The sequence below is a fragment of the Armigeres subalbatus genome, chromosome 2 (genome assembly GCF_024139115.2).
Source record: "Armigeres subalbatus isolate Guangzhou_Male chromosome 2, GZ_Asu_2, whole genome shotgun sequence".
Classification (NCBI taxonomy): Eukaryota; Metazoa; Arthropoda; class Insecta; order Diptera; family Culicidae; genus Armigeres; species Armigeres subalbatus.
The window spans coordinates 24,093,927-24,108,880 of NC_085140.1; the positions used below are offsets into that span (position 1 = coordinate 24,093,927).

The 14,954-nt window shown below is 40.1% G+C and overlaps 2 protein-coding genes across 8 annotated transcripts in view; one reads left to right on the forward strand and one right to left on the reverse strand.

Annotated features, from left to right (window-relative positions):
* LOC134218252 (potassium voltage-gated channel subfamily H member 6) overlaps positions 1-14,954 on the reverse strand; it is a 531,314-nt gene that overhangs the window by 318,529 nt on the left and 197,831 nt on the right. The gene's annotated exons all lie outside the window — the stretch shown is intronic.
* Positions 4,529-8,917, forward strand: LOC134218245 (protein tolkin-like). The gene is made up of 2 exons (XM_062697164.1): positions 4,529-4,762; positions 4,969-8,917. Exon 2 carries the CDS (start codon positions 5,145-5,147, stop codon positions 8,640-8,642), a length of 3,498 nt encoding a protein of 1,165 aa, XP_062553148.1. The 5' UTR covers positions 4,529-4,762; positions 4,969-5,144; the 3' UTR covers positions 8,643-8,917.

A 14,954-nucleotide genomic window follows, 5' to 3' on the forward strand; every position in this document is an offset into this window, starting at 1 on the left:
ACATATGTCCTCCTTTTTACCCATCCGACGAACCAAATGCCTCCTTCCATCTGGTAAGCCCAGAATAAATGCACCATGCGTCTCCATTTGCTTATATCCTTAAATGATCAACATGTTTGATGTTCCCGCAAACACAAGCTACACGATTCTATCGCTTGGCGTCTGCGATTCTATCGCCGTTGGTATGGAAGCGTAAATGTAACATTGCCTGCAGCGACCCTATGATAGAATCGCGGCAACTTGTTGTCGCCATCGCGGCGATGAAATCGCTTTATTGCAAGAGTAATAAAAATTCAGTTACTTACTATTTCTTTTTCTTTGTTTTCTCGATACCGCAGTAATGCAACTAAAACAAGGTAGGACAAAGATAACAATTTTGAGTGACGTATTATTCAATACTGCGCATGAGATGAAACATAGAGCATTTTTTCGGTTTACCTCATGCGATGATAGTATTGACGCTATATGTTTAAATTCATACTGAATGATTAATTATTTTAGAGCGTCTTAGGGGAAATGCTACAAGGTTAAAAGACTATTATTCTTCCATTTACTTCCACTATTAACTTTTTTATGTATCAACAAGCAGATACGTATTTCGTTTCCTACTTGGAGACTTCTTCAGTGTTTGTTATCGACTACAAACACTGAAGAAGTTTCCAAGTAGGAAACGAAATACGTATCTGCTTGTTGATACATAAAAATGTTAATAGTGGAAGTAAATGGAAGAATAATAGTCTTTTAACCTTCATACTGAATGTTTAAATACGCGTTGAGACTGACATGTCTTTTGTGTGCCATGCTTAACATCAAACAGAAAATCTGGCTATTATGCATATTAATGGTAGTAGCCTGGTTTTCTTATTGATATGTGGCGCTGAAAATACGTCACTTTTGGAGAATAGCCTTTGTTACAAGCCTATTTTGTTTTGATTACATTTTTGCCTTTCTCGTATACTAAGTATACGTAAAGGTTATATGATCACTTCAAAACCAAACTTTTGAAAGAAAGCTTGGAGACCCATAGTGTTATATACCAATCGACTCAGCTCGACGAATTAAGGTGATATCTGTTTGTGTGTGTGTATGTGTGTATGTGTACAAAATTTGGTAGACACACTTTTTGGAACTGAGCATAGGCCGAATTACTCGCAACAAGTTCCATTCAACGGAGAATCCTGTCCCATTGTTTTCTATTGAAAATTTGCCAGATTGGACTATGGGATCAGAAGTTATGGCCAAAATACAATTTTCTTTGCGCAAAACACGCTAAAAAGCTCTCACTCATATTTTTTAGTGTTTTCTTGTGCGAGAAAGGCACCGACACCGCTAGGTGGATTAATCAGGGTTTTTAGGTATCCCCAGTGGAAGAAAGCGAAGATGCGGTGGTAAAAAAAACATATTTTTTTCAAAATCAAATGGAATGCTTTAAACAAAAAACGCTCTCTCGGTTATCCCATCATAAACGAAAAAAAGTATGATCTTTCGAATAGAACCAATAGATTGAAAATCGGTTTGCTTCATTTTGAAATGAATGTATAAAAAGTTATAGAAATAAAACCGATTTTTCGGGACTGCCCTAACGTGATAGAAAATTGGTTTCTTCGGCAAAGTTGCTCAAAATTAATTGCTCTACAACTTTGTGAAACATTGCATAAGTCTATACCGAAAAATTTAAAGTTTATTTTATGAACTTCTGAAATATAGGTACCATCCTAATGTCACCACATGGAAAAAAATCATCAAAAAATATGATTTTTTTTTCCAAGGACACTATATATTTAAAACTAATAGTTTAGGCGCAAATATTTTTATCTTGCTAGATTCAATGCTGGGACCATTGTGACTGGAAGCACCGCAACGGCTGCACTAGGCACGGTGCTCCCGGATCAGAGAAACGGCTGGTATGATGGTGAATATGAGCATTTAGTTGAGGAGAAGAATGCAGGCGAGACTGCTGCAACACCGCACGAAGGTGAACGAGGCACGATACAAACGGGCGCGGAACAGAGACGGAGCAACTGTACCGCGCTAATAACGCACGAAAGTTCTATGAGAAGTTAAACCGTTCACGTAAGGGCCACGTGCCACAGCCTGGTATATGCAAGGACATAAACGGGAACCTTCTTACGAACGAGCGTGAGGTGATCCAAAGGTGGCGGCAGCACTACGAAGAGCACCTGAATGGCGATGTGGTAGACGAAGATGGCGGTATGGTGATGGACCTGGGAGAACGCGCGCAGGACATAATTTTACCGGCTCCGGATCTCCAGGAAATCCAGGAGGAGATTGACCGGCTGAAGAACAACAAAGCCCCTGGGGTTGACCAACTACCAGGAGAGCTATTTAAACACGGTGGTGGAAGTTTTGCCGCAGTAGTGGATGGCAGATGTCGTGTGTCCCATTTACAGAAAGGACGATAAGCTGAATTGTAGCAACTACCGCGCAATCACATTTCTGAACGCCGCCTACAAGGTACTCTCCCAAATTTTATGCCGTCGACTAGCACCAATTGCAAGGGGGTTCGTGAGGCAGTACCAGGCGGGTTTTATGGGCGAACACTCCACCACGGACCAGGTGTTCGCCATTCGCCAAGTACTGCAGAAATGCTGCGAATACAACGTGCCCACACATCATCTATTCATCGACTTCAAAGCCGCATATGATACAATCGATCGGGACCAGCTATGGCAGCTAATGCACGAACACGGTTTTCCGGATAAACTGACACGGTTGATCAAAGCGACGATGGATCGGGTGATGTGCGTAGTTCGAGTTTCAGGGCACTACGGCCCTGCACAGGCCACTTCGGCCTTAGTCTGATTAAATAAATAATAACATTGAAAAAGTTATGTAACGGGTCTGGAGATATTAAAGTTTTAGTGAACGATATTTGCTAATCTAATGTTATTGTTCAATTGTCTAATGGATTTTACAACTATTTCGAACATCACATAAATTCGTCGGTTCAACTTGTAACTAAAGTATTTAATATATACGACTTCTAACATATGGTTTTGAAATGGAGTCGGTAAGAATGTTTTCATTATTTTATTTATTATCACAAAAACGACACAATTTAATGTCGTTTTTGTGGTAATAAATATTGAAAACATTCTTACATAGGTACATTCAACCAGTCAAAGTGATCTTAGCATACTGTGTGCTGCATTATTGACTTAGACTTTTTGCCTTTCTCCTATTATTTGATGTACAAAAACGTTAAAATAGTTAAAATAACCCCCAAACATTTAATTGCATATTCGGCCGTAGGAAATCATTTTTTTGTTAAACATCTTGGCTGATATAAAATTTGCGAAATAAAGTAGGAGGTTCAGGGTTCGAGTCCCTCTAAGACACGTGGATTCTTTTTCGCAAACTTCACATCAATTTGTCCATTTCGAAACATGTGCTGTGCCAAGATATTCAACAAAAAAAAAACACCTAACATTGTTGAATTTTGATTGATTAGGAAATATTCATATTTTTAAAAGTTTACTAAAACTTTAAAATCATATCTCTCTCTAATCTCTCAGTCTGTTTTCACGAAAACTTTTCTTGTAAAAATCCTTTTTCAATAATGGTTGACAATGCAGGCGAAAAAATTATTTTACAAACACATGGGGAGTTTCTGAGAAAATTATGTGAAAAAAAAACTTTTTGTAAGATATTTAAATGGTTCTAGTGCTCCTAATATTGCATAATATCAACCGTATATCGTATCAACCGACTTTGCTTTTTTCCTGGTCAGGCAACGAACGTAGTTGCACGCTCGGTAAGACAGTACACAGTGCGGAATTAGGCCGCACAGAGCCTATCCACCTAACAGTGATATTTCAAGCTTTTCTTATATACATTTTACCTTTTACATCGCTCTAGTAAGGCACTAACACAATTAAATTTCAACTCGTCCATTGAAACTCAAATTGACTGATTCATGTATACGATTTAGACAAAATGTTGAATGATTTTGTTCTTTGTGTCACATATCAAAACATAACCGTATATTTCAAATTGGACTTATTTGACGGAAGAATAGAAAACTCAGAAATTTGGATTTTAATGTGTCCAAAAATGTAAAGGAAATAGAATTCAAAAGAAACATGCCGTAGGAATTGGTTTAGTTGTTTCGTCTTTTTACTGTAAACTATGTCAAATGAATGTGTTATACTTGAGGCGTGACAAGGATCATTTTGTTTCATTTATTTTTTCAATCCACCTGTTGAATGTATTGCATTTCATAATAATTCTATACCAGGTACATAAAAAGACCCACTACCCCAGTGTTGACTACCCGCAGACCACCCAGACAGTGCGGATCGTCGGATCCTTCCATCGGACCAGGTTCTTTCAAGTGCATTCATACCATTTAAGTGAACGCATAAGCATCGCCTTCAAATGTGTCTGTGCCATTGGCCCGCCCGATTGCATACAAGTCCTCGTTTCTCTCTGGGCCCTAATCCGGATCGACAAGCGCATCAATTTAAAGAGACAATCCTCTACCACCACAATCGAGCCGCAGACGACGATGATGGGAGATAGCCGTCCCCGTCGGGGTATGATTTGTTTGTCCAGTGCTCGACGCGCGTCTGGGCGGTCTCGATCAGTCGTCAGTGGATAGTTTACGAAACCGGTCGCGATCCCCAGTAGCTCGCCTATGTGATCTAACAGCGTTCGCCAGAGTTATCAATTAGGCAAGTGGAGTCAAAAGTTCTCGCGTGCTGAATTCGATTTCAGAACGTTGCGAATCCGTCGGTTATCAGTAAGTTTGAAGGAGCTGGGTCAATCGGGAAGGATTTTCCGATTTGATTATATTTTTCATGTTTGGTTGGTCGTGTGTCAATGAGTGTGTGCGTGTGGGAAAAAGTGCGTTGCTTCTTTATCAAGCGACTGTGATCAGTTTCAGTTGGATTCGGAGCACTCATCTGTTTATGTTTTCGTTTTTTCCTCTTTCTCTTGCCTGTGCAGGGCCTTCTATCAGCGATCGAGTGGCGCGCGAGGCGCAAGATGTAGTAACAGCAGCCAGCATCCATCCAGTTCTGGTATCAGTGTCAGTGCTATTGAATCGAAGTTCGTGCGCCCGTAGACGTGGTGAAGACAGTCGCGAGGAAGGTGTTCCCTGGTACAGGGCGTAATCGATCGTGATGTCGACCTTGGTGGTTCGTTGTTCCTGGTTGAGGTTTCGGTCTCTAGAAAGGATGAAGTTAAACGTGGTGATAATGCTGCTGATGATGGTGACGTTAATCGAGGTGGAGTGCGTGCAGCGATCGTATACAGTTGACGAGCTACTTCAAAGTACCTTCCCAATTGGGATATCAGATGACATAGATATGGACCCTTGCAAGTCGAGTGGATTCATGGGTGATATTGCACTGCCAAATGTGAACTATGAGAGTGAATTCCATAAACAGAGACAGAGACAGCAGGAGGAGGAAGAAATGCTGAGGAAAGAAATCGAAGAAGGGCTGCAGGTTGAAGCAGAGGGCCTTACGACGGTTGCAGCACCTGTTTTGTCGAGCAGGCGTCCTAGTGATAACAGGAGTGTTAGTGAGCTTGAAAGTCGGTCGCCGAAAATGAAGATAAACAAAAGCATCAAATCTAGGAAGCGACATATCAAACGCCGAGTGAAGGATAGTGATCGTAGCGATGCTAAGGCAAGAAGAACTGGTTCCACCAAAGTTAAGCGAAAGGGAAAGAATCAAAAACATATGACGCCGCGTAAAGTACGACGAATGAAAAGGAAAAAGTCCAATCGAGTGCTGCATAGATCGACTCGGGCGGCAACGGCAAAAACAGAACGAATTTGGGATTTTGGTGTGATACCATACGAGATTGATGGCAACTTCAGTGGTCTTCACAAGGCTCTGTTCAAACAGGCCATGCGTCATTGGGAGAACTACACGTGTATCAAATTTGTCGAGCGTGATCCTGCAACCCATCCCAACTTCATCGTGTTCACTGAACGACCATGCGGTTGCTGCTCATTTGTGGGGAAGCGCGGAAATGGACCTCAAGCGATCTCGATTGGCAAAAACTGCGACAAATTCGGTATCGTAGTGCATGAACTTGGCCATGTGGTAGGTTTTTGGCACGAACACACCCGTCCCGATCGGGAAGATCATGTCGTCATCGAGAAGCACAACATTATGATCGGTCAGGAGTACAACTTTAACAAACTCACCGAAGACGAAGTCAACTCTTTGGGCCAACCTTACGATTACTACTCGATTATGCATTACGCGAGAAATACATTTTCCAAGGGAACGTACTTGGACACAATTCTGCCAGTCGATCTTCCGGGACAAAAACGACCTGAAATCGGTCAACGTTTGCGTTTGAGCGAAGGAGACATCATTCAAGCGAATCTCTTGTACAAATGTGCCAAATGTGGTCGCACATTCCAAGACCACTCCGGGTCTTTCACATCTCCAAGTTACCACTCAAAATCCGCTCCCTCCGAACCGGAACGCTGCGAGTGGCGTATCACCGCAACTCACGGTGAACGGATCGTGCTCAACATTACCGACCTGGATATTTTCAAGTCGGATAACTGCCGAACAGACTACCTGGAGATTCGAGATGGCTACTGGCACAAGTCGCCTTTGTTGGGCAAGTTTTGCGGGTCTGGTCGAAACAGTAACCTTATTGTAACCACCGGTAGCCGAATGTTGCTGAATTTCATCACTAGTTTCCGCCAGACGGGTAAACGAGGATTCGCTGCCAACTATGAAGCCGTTTGCGGTGGTGAAATCTTCCTTGACAACAGTGGGGGTCGCCTGGAATCACCGAACTATCCGGCAGATTATCTTCCGAATAAGGAGTGCGTTTGGAAGATCACCGTGCCGCAGGATTATCAGGTGGCGATAAAATTTCAATCTTTCGAGATCGAGAATCATGACAGCTGCGCGTACGATTACGTGGAAATACGCGATGGCGAGGGACTGGATTCCAGAGAGATAGGAATTTTCTGTGGCTACAAACTTCCTCCGGATATGCGATCATCCGGAAACACGATGTACGTGAAGTTCGTTTCGGATGGATCGGTGCAAAAGGCTGGATTTTTAGCGACGTTGATACGAGAGGCAGACGAGTGTGAACGAATGGAGTACAACTGCGAACATGATTGTATCAATACGCTTGGTGGATACGAGTGTGGCTGCCAAATCGGATATGAGCTACATAGCGATCACAAATCTTGTGAGAAAGCATGTGGAGGGATACTTTCGCAAAGAAGCGGAACTGTTGTATCACCGTCATTCCCAAGAGAGTACCCGCCGATGAAAGACTGCGCTTGGGAGATTGTTGCTTCACGACAGCATAGAATCACGCTGAATTTCACCCATTTTGATCTGGAAGGAAATGTTTACTACCAGCCGTTAGAATGCGACTACGACGCAGTCACGATCTACTCGAGAATCGGTGAAGAGGCTTTGAAAAAGCACGGGACGTATTGTGGTTCGAAGATTCCTCCGATGATCACTTCCGAGAGTCATATTCTTCGGTTGGAGTTCCGTTCAGACAAAACAGTACAAAAGACTGGATTTGCGGCAGTATATTTCGCTGACGTCGACGAGTGCTCGAACAACAATGGGGGTTGTCAGCACGAGTGCAAGAATACGGTAGGATCATACGTTTGCTTGTGTCGGAATGGTTACATACTGCATGAAAATGGGCGTGACTGTAAAGAAGGCGGCTGTAAGTTCGAGATATCGGATCCGATTGGACAGATCTACAGTCCAAACCACCCGGATGATTATCCATCGAAAAAGGACTGTATCTGGCATTTCACGACCACTCCCGGTCACCGGATAAAACTGGTGTTCAGTATCTTTGACGTCGAGTTACATCAGGAGTGTGCCTATGACAACGTTGCAATCTATGACGGCGATTCACAAGATAGCTACCTCCTTGGAAGGTTCTGTGGGGCGAAGCTTCCGCATCCAATTTCGTCCACCTCCAATGAAATGTTTATGATGTTCAACACGGACGCCAGTGTCCAGCGGAAGGGATTCCTCGCCACTCATACTACATCTTGCGGAGGCTATCTACAGGCCACCTACGATATAAATCACTTCTACTCACACGTGAACTACGGCGATGGCGTCTATGACAACGGCGTGGACTGCGAGTGGACTATCGAAGCTGACTCCGGTCGCAAGGTTCAGTTATCGTTCCAAACGTTTGATCTAGAGGAGGAGAAGTTATGCTCGTATGATTACGTCGAATTGGCCAGTGGGTTCGAAGACACCATCAGCGGTCAATTGCAGGGAAAATACTGCGGCAATCGTCTACCAGCGGATGTAATATCAATGAGCGAAGTCATCGTTGTGCGGTTCCGCTCGGACGATACGGTCGGGTTCAAGGGCTTCTCTGCGGCGTATGTTGCCATTAACCCATACGACGATGAAGAGCTTTCGACGGCCGAAGAAACGTACGAAAGCAATGAACATGCAGCCCCATTTCCGGGATCATTGAGAAGTATGTTCATCAGTCCGGATGAATACGATGCCGATGATGACGACACTGCCAGCGAAGACAATACGGACTTGGCTACGTATATCCATCGGAGGCAGCACCATAAAAGTAAAGTGCAATTGGGGGTTCACAACGGGCTGGAATCAGTTCATCAGACGAGTGATTGATCAATTTGTGTAGTGTTTGTTTTATTTGGTGTTTTGATTCAAATGGGAGCAGCTACATTGAACGAACGGCAGAAACGCGGGTTGAGATGAAACCACAATACAAAACAATCCAGTTCCTAGGTTGTTCAGTTAATAAATAATAACAAAGTGCCTTATTTTGTCCTACAAGTTTGTAACATAGTGAATTTGTCTACTTTTAGGTTATGAAATTGAATAGACTGAATTTAGCTGTAAATACGACAGGTAGATTGAAATTTAAAACCAATCTCACAATACTCAGCGCAGTGTATATCAAATGAAAGAAAGTGCCCACGATTGCGATACCTGGTAGATGATGATTCATAGGAATCAAATGCACCCTGGTAGAGAATTTATGTTGGATTTGAATTTCGGAGCTACATAGAACGATCGCTGCTTGCTAACGACAGTCTTATCGCGTTGTGTAGAGAAAAAAAAACAAAAATCGCCATTTGGTTACTTCATTCATGAAATATTTGTTAATTGGGAACGAGCAGTTTGTGATAATAATAATCGCCACTTATACGGTGATACGCATGGTAAAAGCTTCAATTGTCATGGCTTAGAACTTGCATTATTTTGAATGAAATTCGATCTCTGAACACGGTTTGACCAAATTTTCATTCTGAATTTACTGAATAGTTAATTGATCACGAATGGGTTTGCCAACAAGTGGTCAAAAGATTTATTAATTGGCATTGTTTAGAGAGGAAAACCACGTGCTGATCTGCTCTGCTCTACTCGTGTTTATAACTTTGTCATGGCACGTTTATTTTGCTTGCCTTACATTCGCTGTAAACTAAGAAACAACCAACCGCTTATAATATGCGATCAGATGAATCATTTGCTTAGTAAATCACGTAAAGGAGATTTTACGTTCTACGCTGCAAGCGCATCCAATTTCAACTAGTTGAGACAGGTGACCATTCCAACAATTGAATATGTTATCCAAGCTTGATTGATCGTTCGTGGAATACATAAAAAAGTTTTATCATGAATCACTTCAAATCCTACATCATTTGTTCCATTTCTTCACAATCATCATTTAACTTTGCGTGTACTATTTTCTTCATTAATGTTGCAGAAAGCTAGTTATCAATTTTGTTTTTCAATGAAAGACTTGAAATTCGCTTTGCACCAGATCTAACTGGTGTTCAAATCATGGGCTCATACGCATTAATTCAATCTTTTTTTTTCTTGTAGTAGGATGAGTTAGTACTGTTCTATTTTGTTTCAGCATTCCATTGTGATTACTTATTTATTATTCTGTAAAAATCACTAATCCACTAAACATTGACATAAATTCTTGTTAAAATATAAATGATATTTCCGGGTGAAAGTTGAATCCTACGAAACGTTATTTTTGGGAAAATGTCATTTTCGAATAAGTGTCATTTCCATGGGAGTCTGGGTCATTTGGTATATTTTTGAACTGCATAATTTGGGACCGTGATAAATAAAGGATTATTTGATGTATTGTCACATACAGTGAACTCTCACTTGCTCGGTTTTGAAGGGACCATCGAGTTAGGGAGGTATCGAGTTTTATTTGAACGAAAGCCATTTGACCGAATAGTTGCAATTTGTTTCCTTATTAAGTGAACAATGGAGTTAGATGCTCAAAGTGAATAGTGAACAGCGAGAACTAATGAGTGAGAAAGTGAGTACTGATGTGTGCAGTAACAAGTAAGTCGGCGGAAGTGAGGAATAAGATGTGAGAAGTGGTAGTTGCGAAGTTAGATTTAGGAAGTGATAAATTGAGAGATGATATTTGGGAAATGAGAAGTGAAATGTTGATTAGTGAGAAGTGAGTGGAGACATTTAAGACAGAAGAAGGAAGAAGAAAAAAGAAAGAAGGGAAAAAGGAATTTCGTTTCTCACTTCTAGCTCATCGGGATTCACTTATCATTTCTCACTACTTATTTCTCACTACTAACTTCTCATTCCTCCTCATATCTCACTTCTTACTACTTACATCACACTACTCACTTCTCTCCTTGTACATCTTACATCTCACTTTTTACGTCTCACTTCACACTTCTCACTCTACACATCTCACTTCTCATTTTTAAGGCCTAGTATGTTACTCATGCGGAAAAGGTTCATGGAAAATTTGATCAAATTACCACAATAAAGTTGACAGCTGATTCAGTATGGGAGTAATGTCACTTTTCCGTGTAGAACAATGGTACGGAATATTTTTTCCGCTAGGAAAAGTGACAGCTACATTTACCTCACGTAACAGTGGCTTCCAGTAGCCTTGCGAGCAGAGGCGTAGGATTGCCAATCCGGAGATGGCGAGTTGGATTCTATGTCCGGTCTAGGATGTTTTCGGGTGGGAAACATTTTCTACTCCACGGGCATAGTGTATCCATTGTACTTGCTGTAGATACATACTCATACAAAGACGGGCATAGAAAAGCTTTCAATTAATAACTGAGGAAATGCTAATATAAGACTAAGTTGGAAAGCAGGCCAAGTTCAAATTGGAATGTAGAGCCATTGAAGGAGAAGAAGAACATGCCTTTTTGGCGATAAGAATTTTTCCCTACTTGCCAGCTCCGTACTGCTCAAGAAATTTCAGTAGTGAAATCATTACTTGACCATTTCGTGCGCTATCTATTTGCACGGCACTTATGAACATCGTACTTTTAACGTCTTATTTCTCGCTTATCATTTTTCATTTCTCACTTTTTACTCCAACTTTTAACTTTTCACTTTTAGCTTTGCACCTCAGCCAAACGGCATTCAGCCGAATGCCGTTCTGCCAAGTGGTATTCGGTCAAATGGCCTAACACCCGTGTATATCGTGCATTAGGGTGCCAATGGAATGTATGGGAAAAGAAGTTTCATTACCCCGAAACAGTGTTGCCACTTATTTTTCGAACCTCACCTTCATTTTCAAGCGTAAAAATCTTTTTCATCTTTATTTGTGAGCAAAAAATCTTGAAAAAAATCTTTATGTACTTAAGGCTGAAGCGCATGCCATCATTCGTCATTTCGCCCGTCAAATTTGACATTTTTCCGTAGTTGATTGGCGAACGGGTCTTTGTGCTCCAGGCTTAAACTTGAATAGGTGCTTAATACCTGAAATATTCACTTTTTTTAAAATATACAAATGTTTTTAAATCTGTTGGGTTTTTTAGAAGCAGGTAGATATTTGTAATGAGAGTATATTTTTTATAGTTTCGAGGTATTTTTCTACCATCCCATTTATTGCAAATCACGGTGATCAAAAGTTATAAACCTTTCAGGTTTGTAGTGTGAATATTTTGACTTTTTGCATTTTGAATGAATCACCTGCTTTGAGCGTGCTTACAGCGGCACACTAGGAGTTAACTTTCTGAAATCAGTATGGCGATGCATCGAAAAAATATTTGGTAGGCGTAGTAGCGGACACCTTCCTACATAGGGAAGTGGGGTAGCACGCCCATAGGGGTTAAAACGCGCCACCCCTGAATAAGGTTAAATATCCCCATTTTGATTATTTTCAATAGTCTATACGATAAAGCAATGAAATATATTGCCATTGGATACATATATTTCATGATTTTTCTCTATTTATACATGTAATGCTTGAAAAAACTTTTTTTGCGTGTTTTGATGCAATTCTAGCTCGGTGGAATTTAGTCTTTCTGTCGCTGTTATACATTGATAAATTAATAATTGAGCCATGAGCCATGCTGCTTACTCGTGTTCTTTATGTTCCACACGAAATCGTCGTCAAAAATGGTTTTAAAACGATTTTATGGGCCTTCAAACTTCTGAGGTCGGTGTGGGGCATTACGCCCATGCTCATTTCGTATGACCGAAACAGCTGAAACATTCGGTTAATTGCCTTAATGTAGGCAATTAAAATGAAAATCAGTACGATAAGCACATGCGCGTTTTAACCCATCCACTGGCGCATCTCACCCGCATGGTTTCAAAATCATTTTTTCGGGTGCTTTTAAAATCAAATTTTCTGTGCAATAAAATGGACAATTAGATATCTGTTATCGGTAGTCAGTCGCAGATATGCTGTTCTTCAGTATGCGCTGATGAAAACTGGCTGAAATGGTGGTTTTCATTGATAAAATGGCATTTTCCTTAACGTGGGCGTCCCCAGTTCCCTAACCGGTACCAAATAGTTTTTCATGCCGATGTAAGCACGCTCAAAGCAGGCGATTCATTGCAACGTTAAAGCCATCTTGGCAACTCCTTTCTTTTTAACATAAAATTTCTTAACGCAAAATAGCATTAATCTTGCTTGTATACCAAATATATATATATATATATATAGTTTCATATAGTTATACGGCCAAAACCGCCTTTTGACAGCTGCTGCCGAATGAGGGATGAGATAGAAATGTTGATGAACTTTCTTAATAATGGAAATGCCAGCTTTCCTTCTCGCCGTTTACCGCCCAACGATGTCTCGCAACTTTTCGTCGTATCGGCTTGCTCTTCGATCTGATTAGTTTTGCAAAGATTTGCACCCCTGAGCTCCCGCAAAAGTTTGGAAACTTCTTAAGGATCGAACTGAGACTGGTAATGTTTTCCAAATTCTTTGGATCGATGAGTCAAGCTGTCTTAAGAACGGGATCATTCAAGAGTTTGATTGTTTGTTTCATCAGCTCCACATAGAAATTGCATGCGAGAGAATAGAAAGTTTTCTTCAGCGGTTAATCAAGAGGCCAGATTATCTGCCGCATGTCCTACGTAGGTCTTCATTTTCTCGTGAAGACGTTGTTCAAAGTTTTGAAAGCCATTTGTCTATGATATTTTTAAGAAATTCATCTTTCAAGATGTTGGAAAGGATATTCAGATAAAGCGATTTGATTTCACTGTACATGTTCGTATAGTCAGAGCTTTCCGATTGGAAAATACGATTGACTTTATTAACAAGCAGTAGGTCATCCCGAGTAGAAGAAAATAGCTGAATAATATCAAATGTTGATAAGATAGTAAAATGAGATATGAACATGATTGATATAAGAGATAAAAGATCAAACGACAATATCAATATTTTGCATTAAAATATCATGAGGAGATCAATTTATGCTATTTATAATAAGAGATCAGTATCATGTGCCATTAGTTTGTTCTTATCCATAGCATATCTTGATATTTAATGATATTTAATGATATTTCGGTGCAAATTTTTGATATTGTTGCCTGTTCTTTTATCTCTTTTATCAATCAAGTCTATATCATGTTTTTTATTCTGTTCATGACTTCTACCCGGGATGGGATCGTAGAGGTGACGACGGTGGTGCTGAGCAGTTCAATAATTGTCACAGTTCGAATAGAACGTAAAGTACATGATTAGCTTTGAAAAACGGTCAACATTCCGTTTGACTACTGAGTCAAGCGTCAGCCATCTGGTAGCTGACGGATTTTACTGAGTGAATACTGCCTTATCGGTCATGATATCGGATTAAAGTATCGGCCAAAATGAGAAAAAAAAACAGAACACTAAATTTCAAAATGCACAAAATCTTGAAAAATCTTATTTCTTCAAAAAATCTTTAATCTTTATATAAAGATATCTTTATCAAAAAATATTAAAAAATCTTTATAAATAAGATAAATCTTTATATGTGGCAACACTGCCCCGAAATATGACCCCATATAAAATTTGAGCTCAATCGGACATGCTTTAGGGGTGCCTAAAATTCCACAAAGTTTTGAAATTTTTCTCCATGAAAATATTCCAAAGGGGGGAACAAAGGAAAAGTCTAAAATCGATTTTTGTGTTTGATGCCAAATGACTTAAAAATGCATGAAACGTCGAGATCTGAAATCACAAAAAAAAAAAAATAAAAAGAATAGCTTTTTTCACATTTAACATTTAACATTTAACACATTTTTTTTCAGATGATTTTTGAAAAAAAAATTTCAACGAATTTTAATACCGAACGATACGCAAACGTTTTCGTAGCCAAAAATAACCCCCTATGCAAACTTTGAGCTAAATCGGACATGAAAAAGGACATCAAAATTAATCAAAACCTAATTTTTTTTTCTTTTCTAGGTTTTTCCATTACAAATATTTATTTGAACTTTAGAAGTGAAAGTAGTCACACTGTTTATTATTATTATTTTTCATAAAATGGAAGATATTCTGTTTTTTTGGGGAATGTTTGCCATTGACTCCCAAGTCATCTAATTTGCCGTCGTATGGTGAAGTTCTTCGTAAGTTCATGTTTCTTTTGCGAGCTGAGAAACAAACTGCTAAACAAAGTGCGCAAATAATAACAGAAGCGTTGATAGCTGTATGGAAAGGAAAACAAATTAATCAAGTGATTAGTA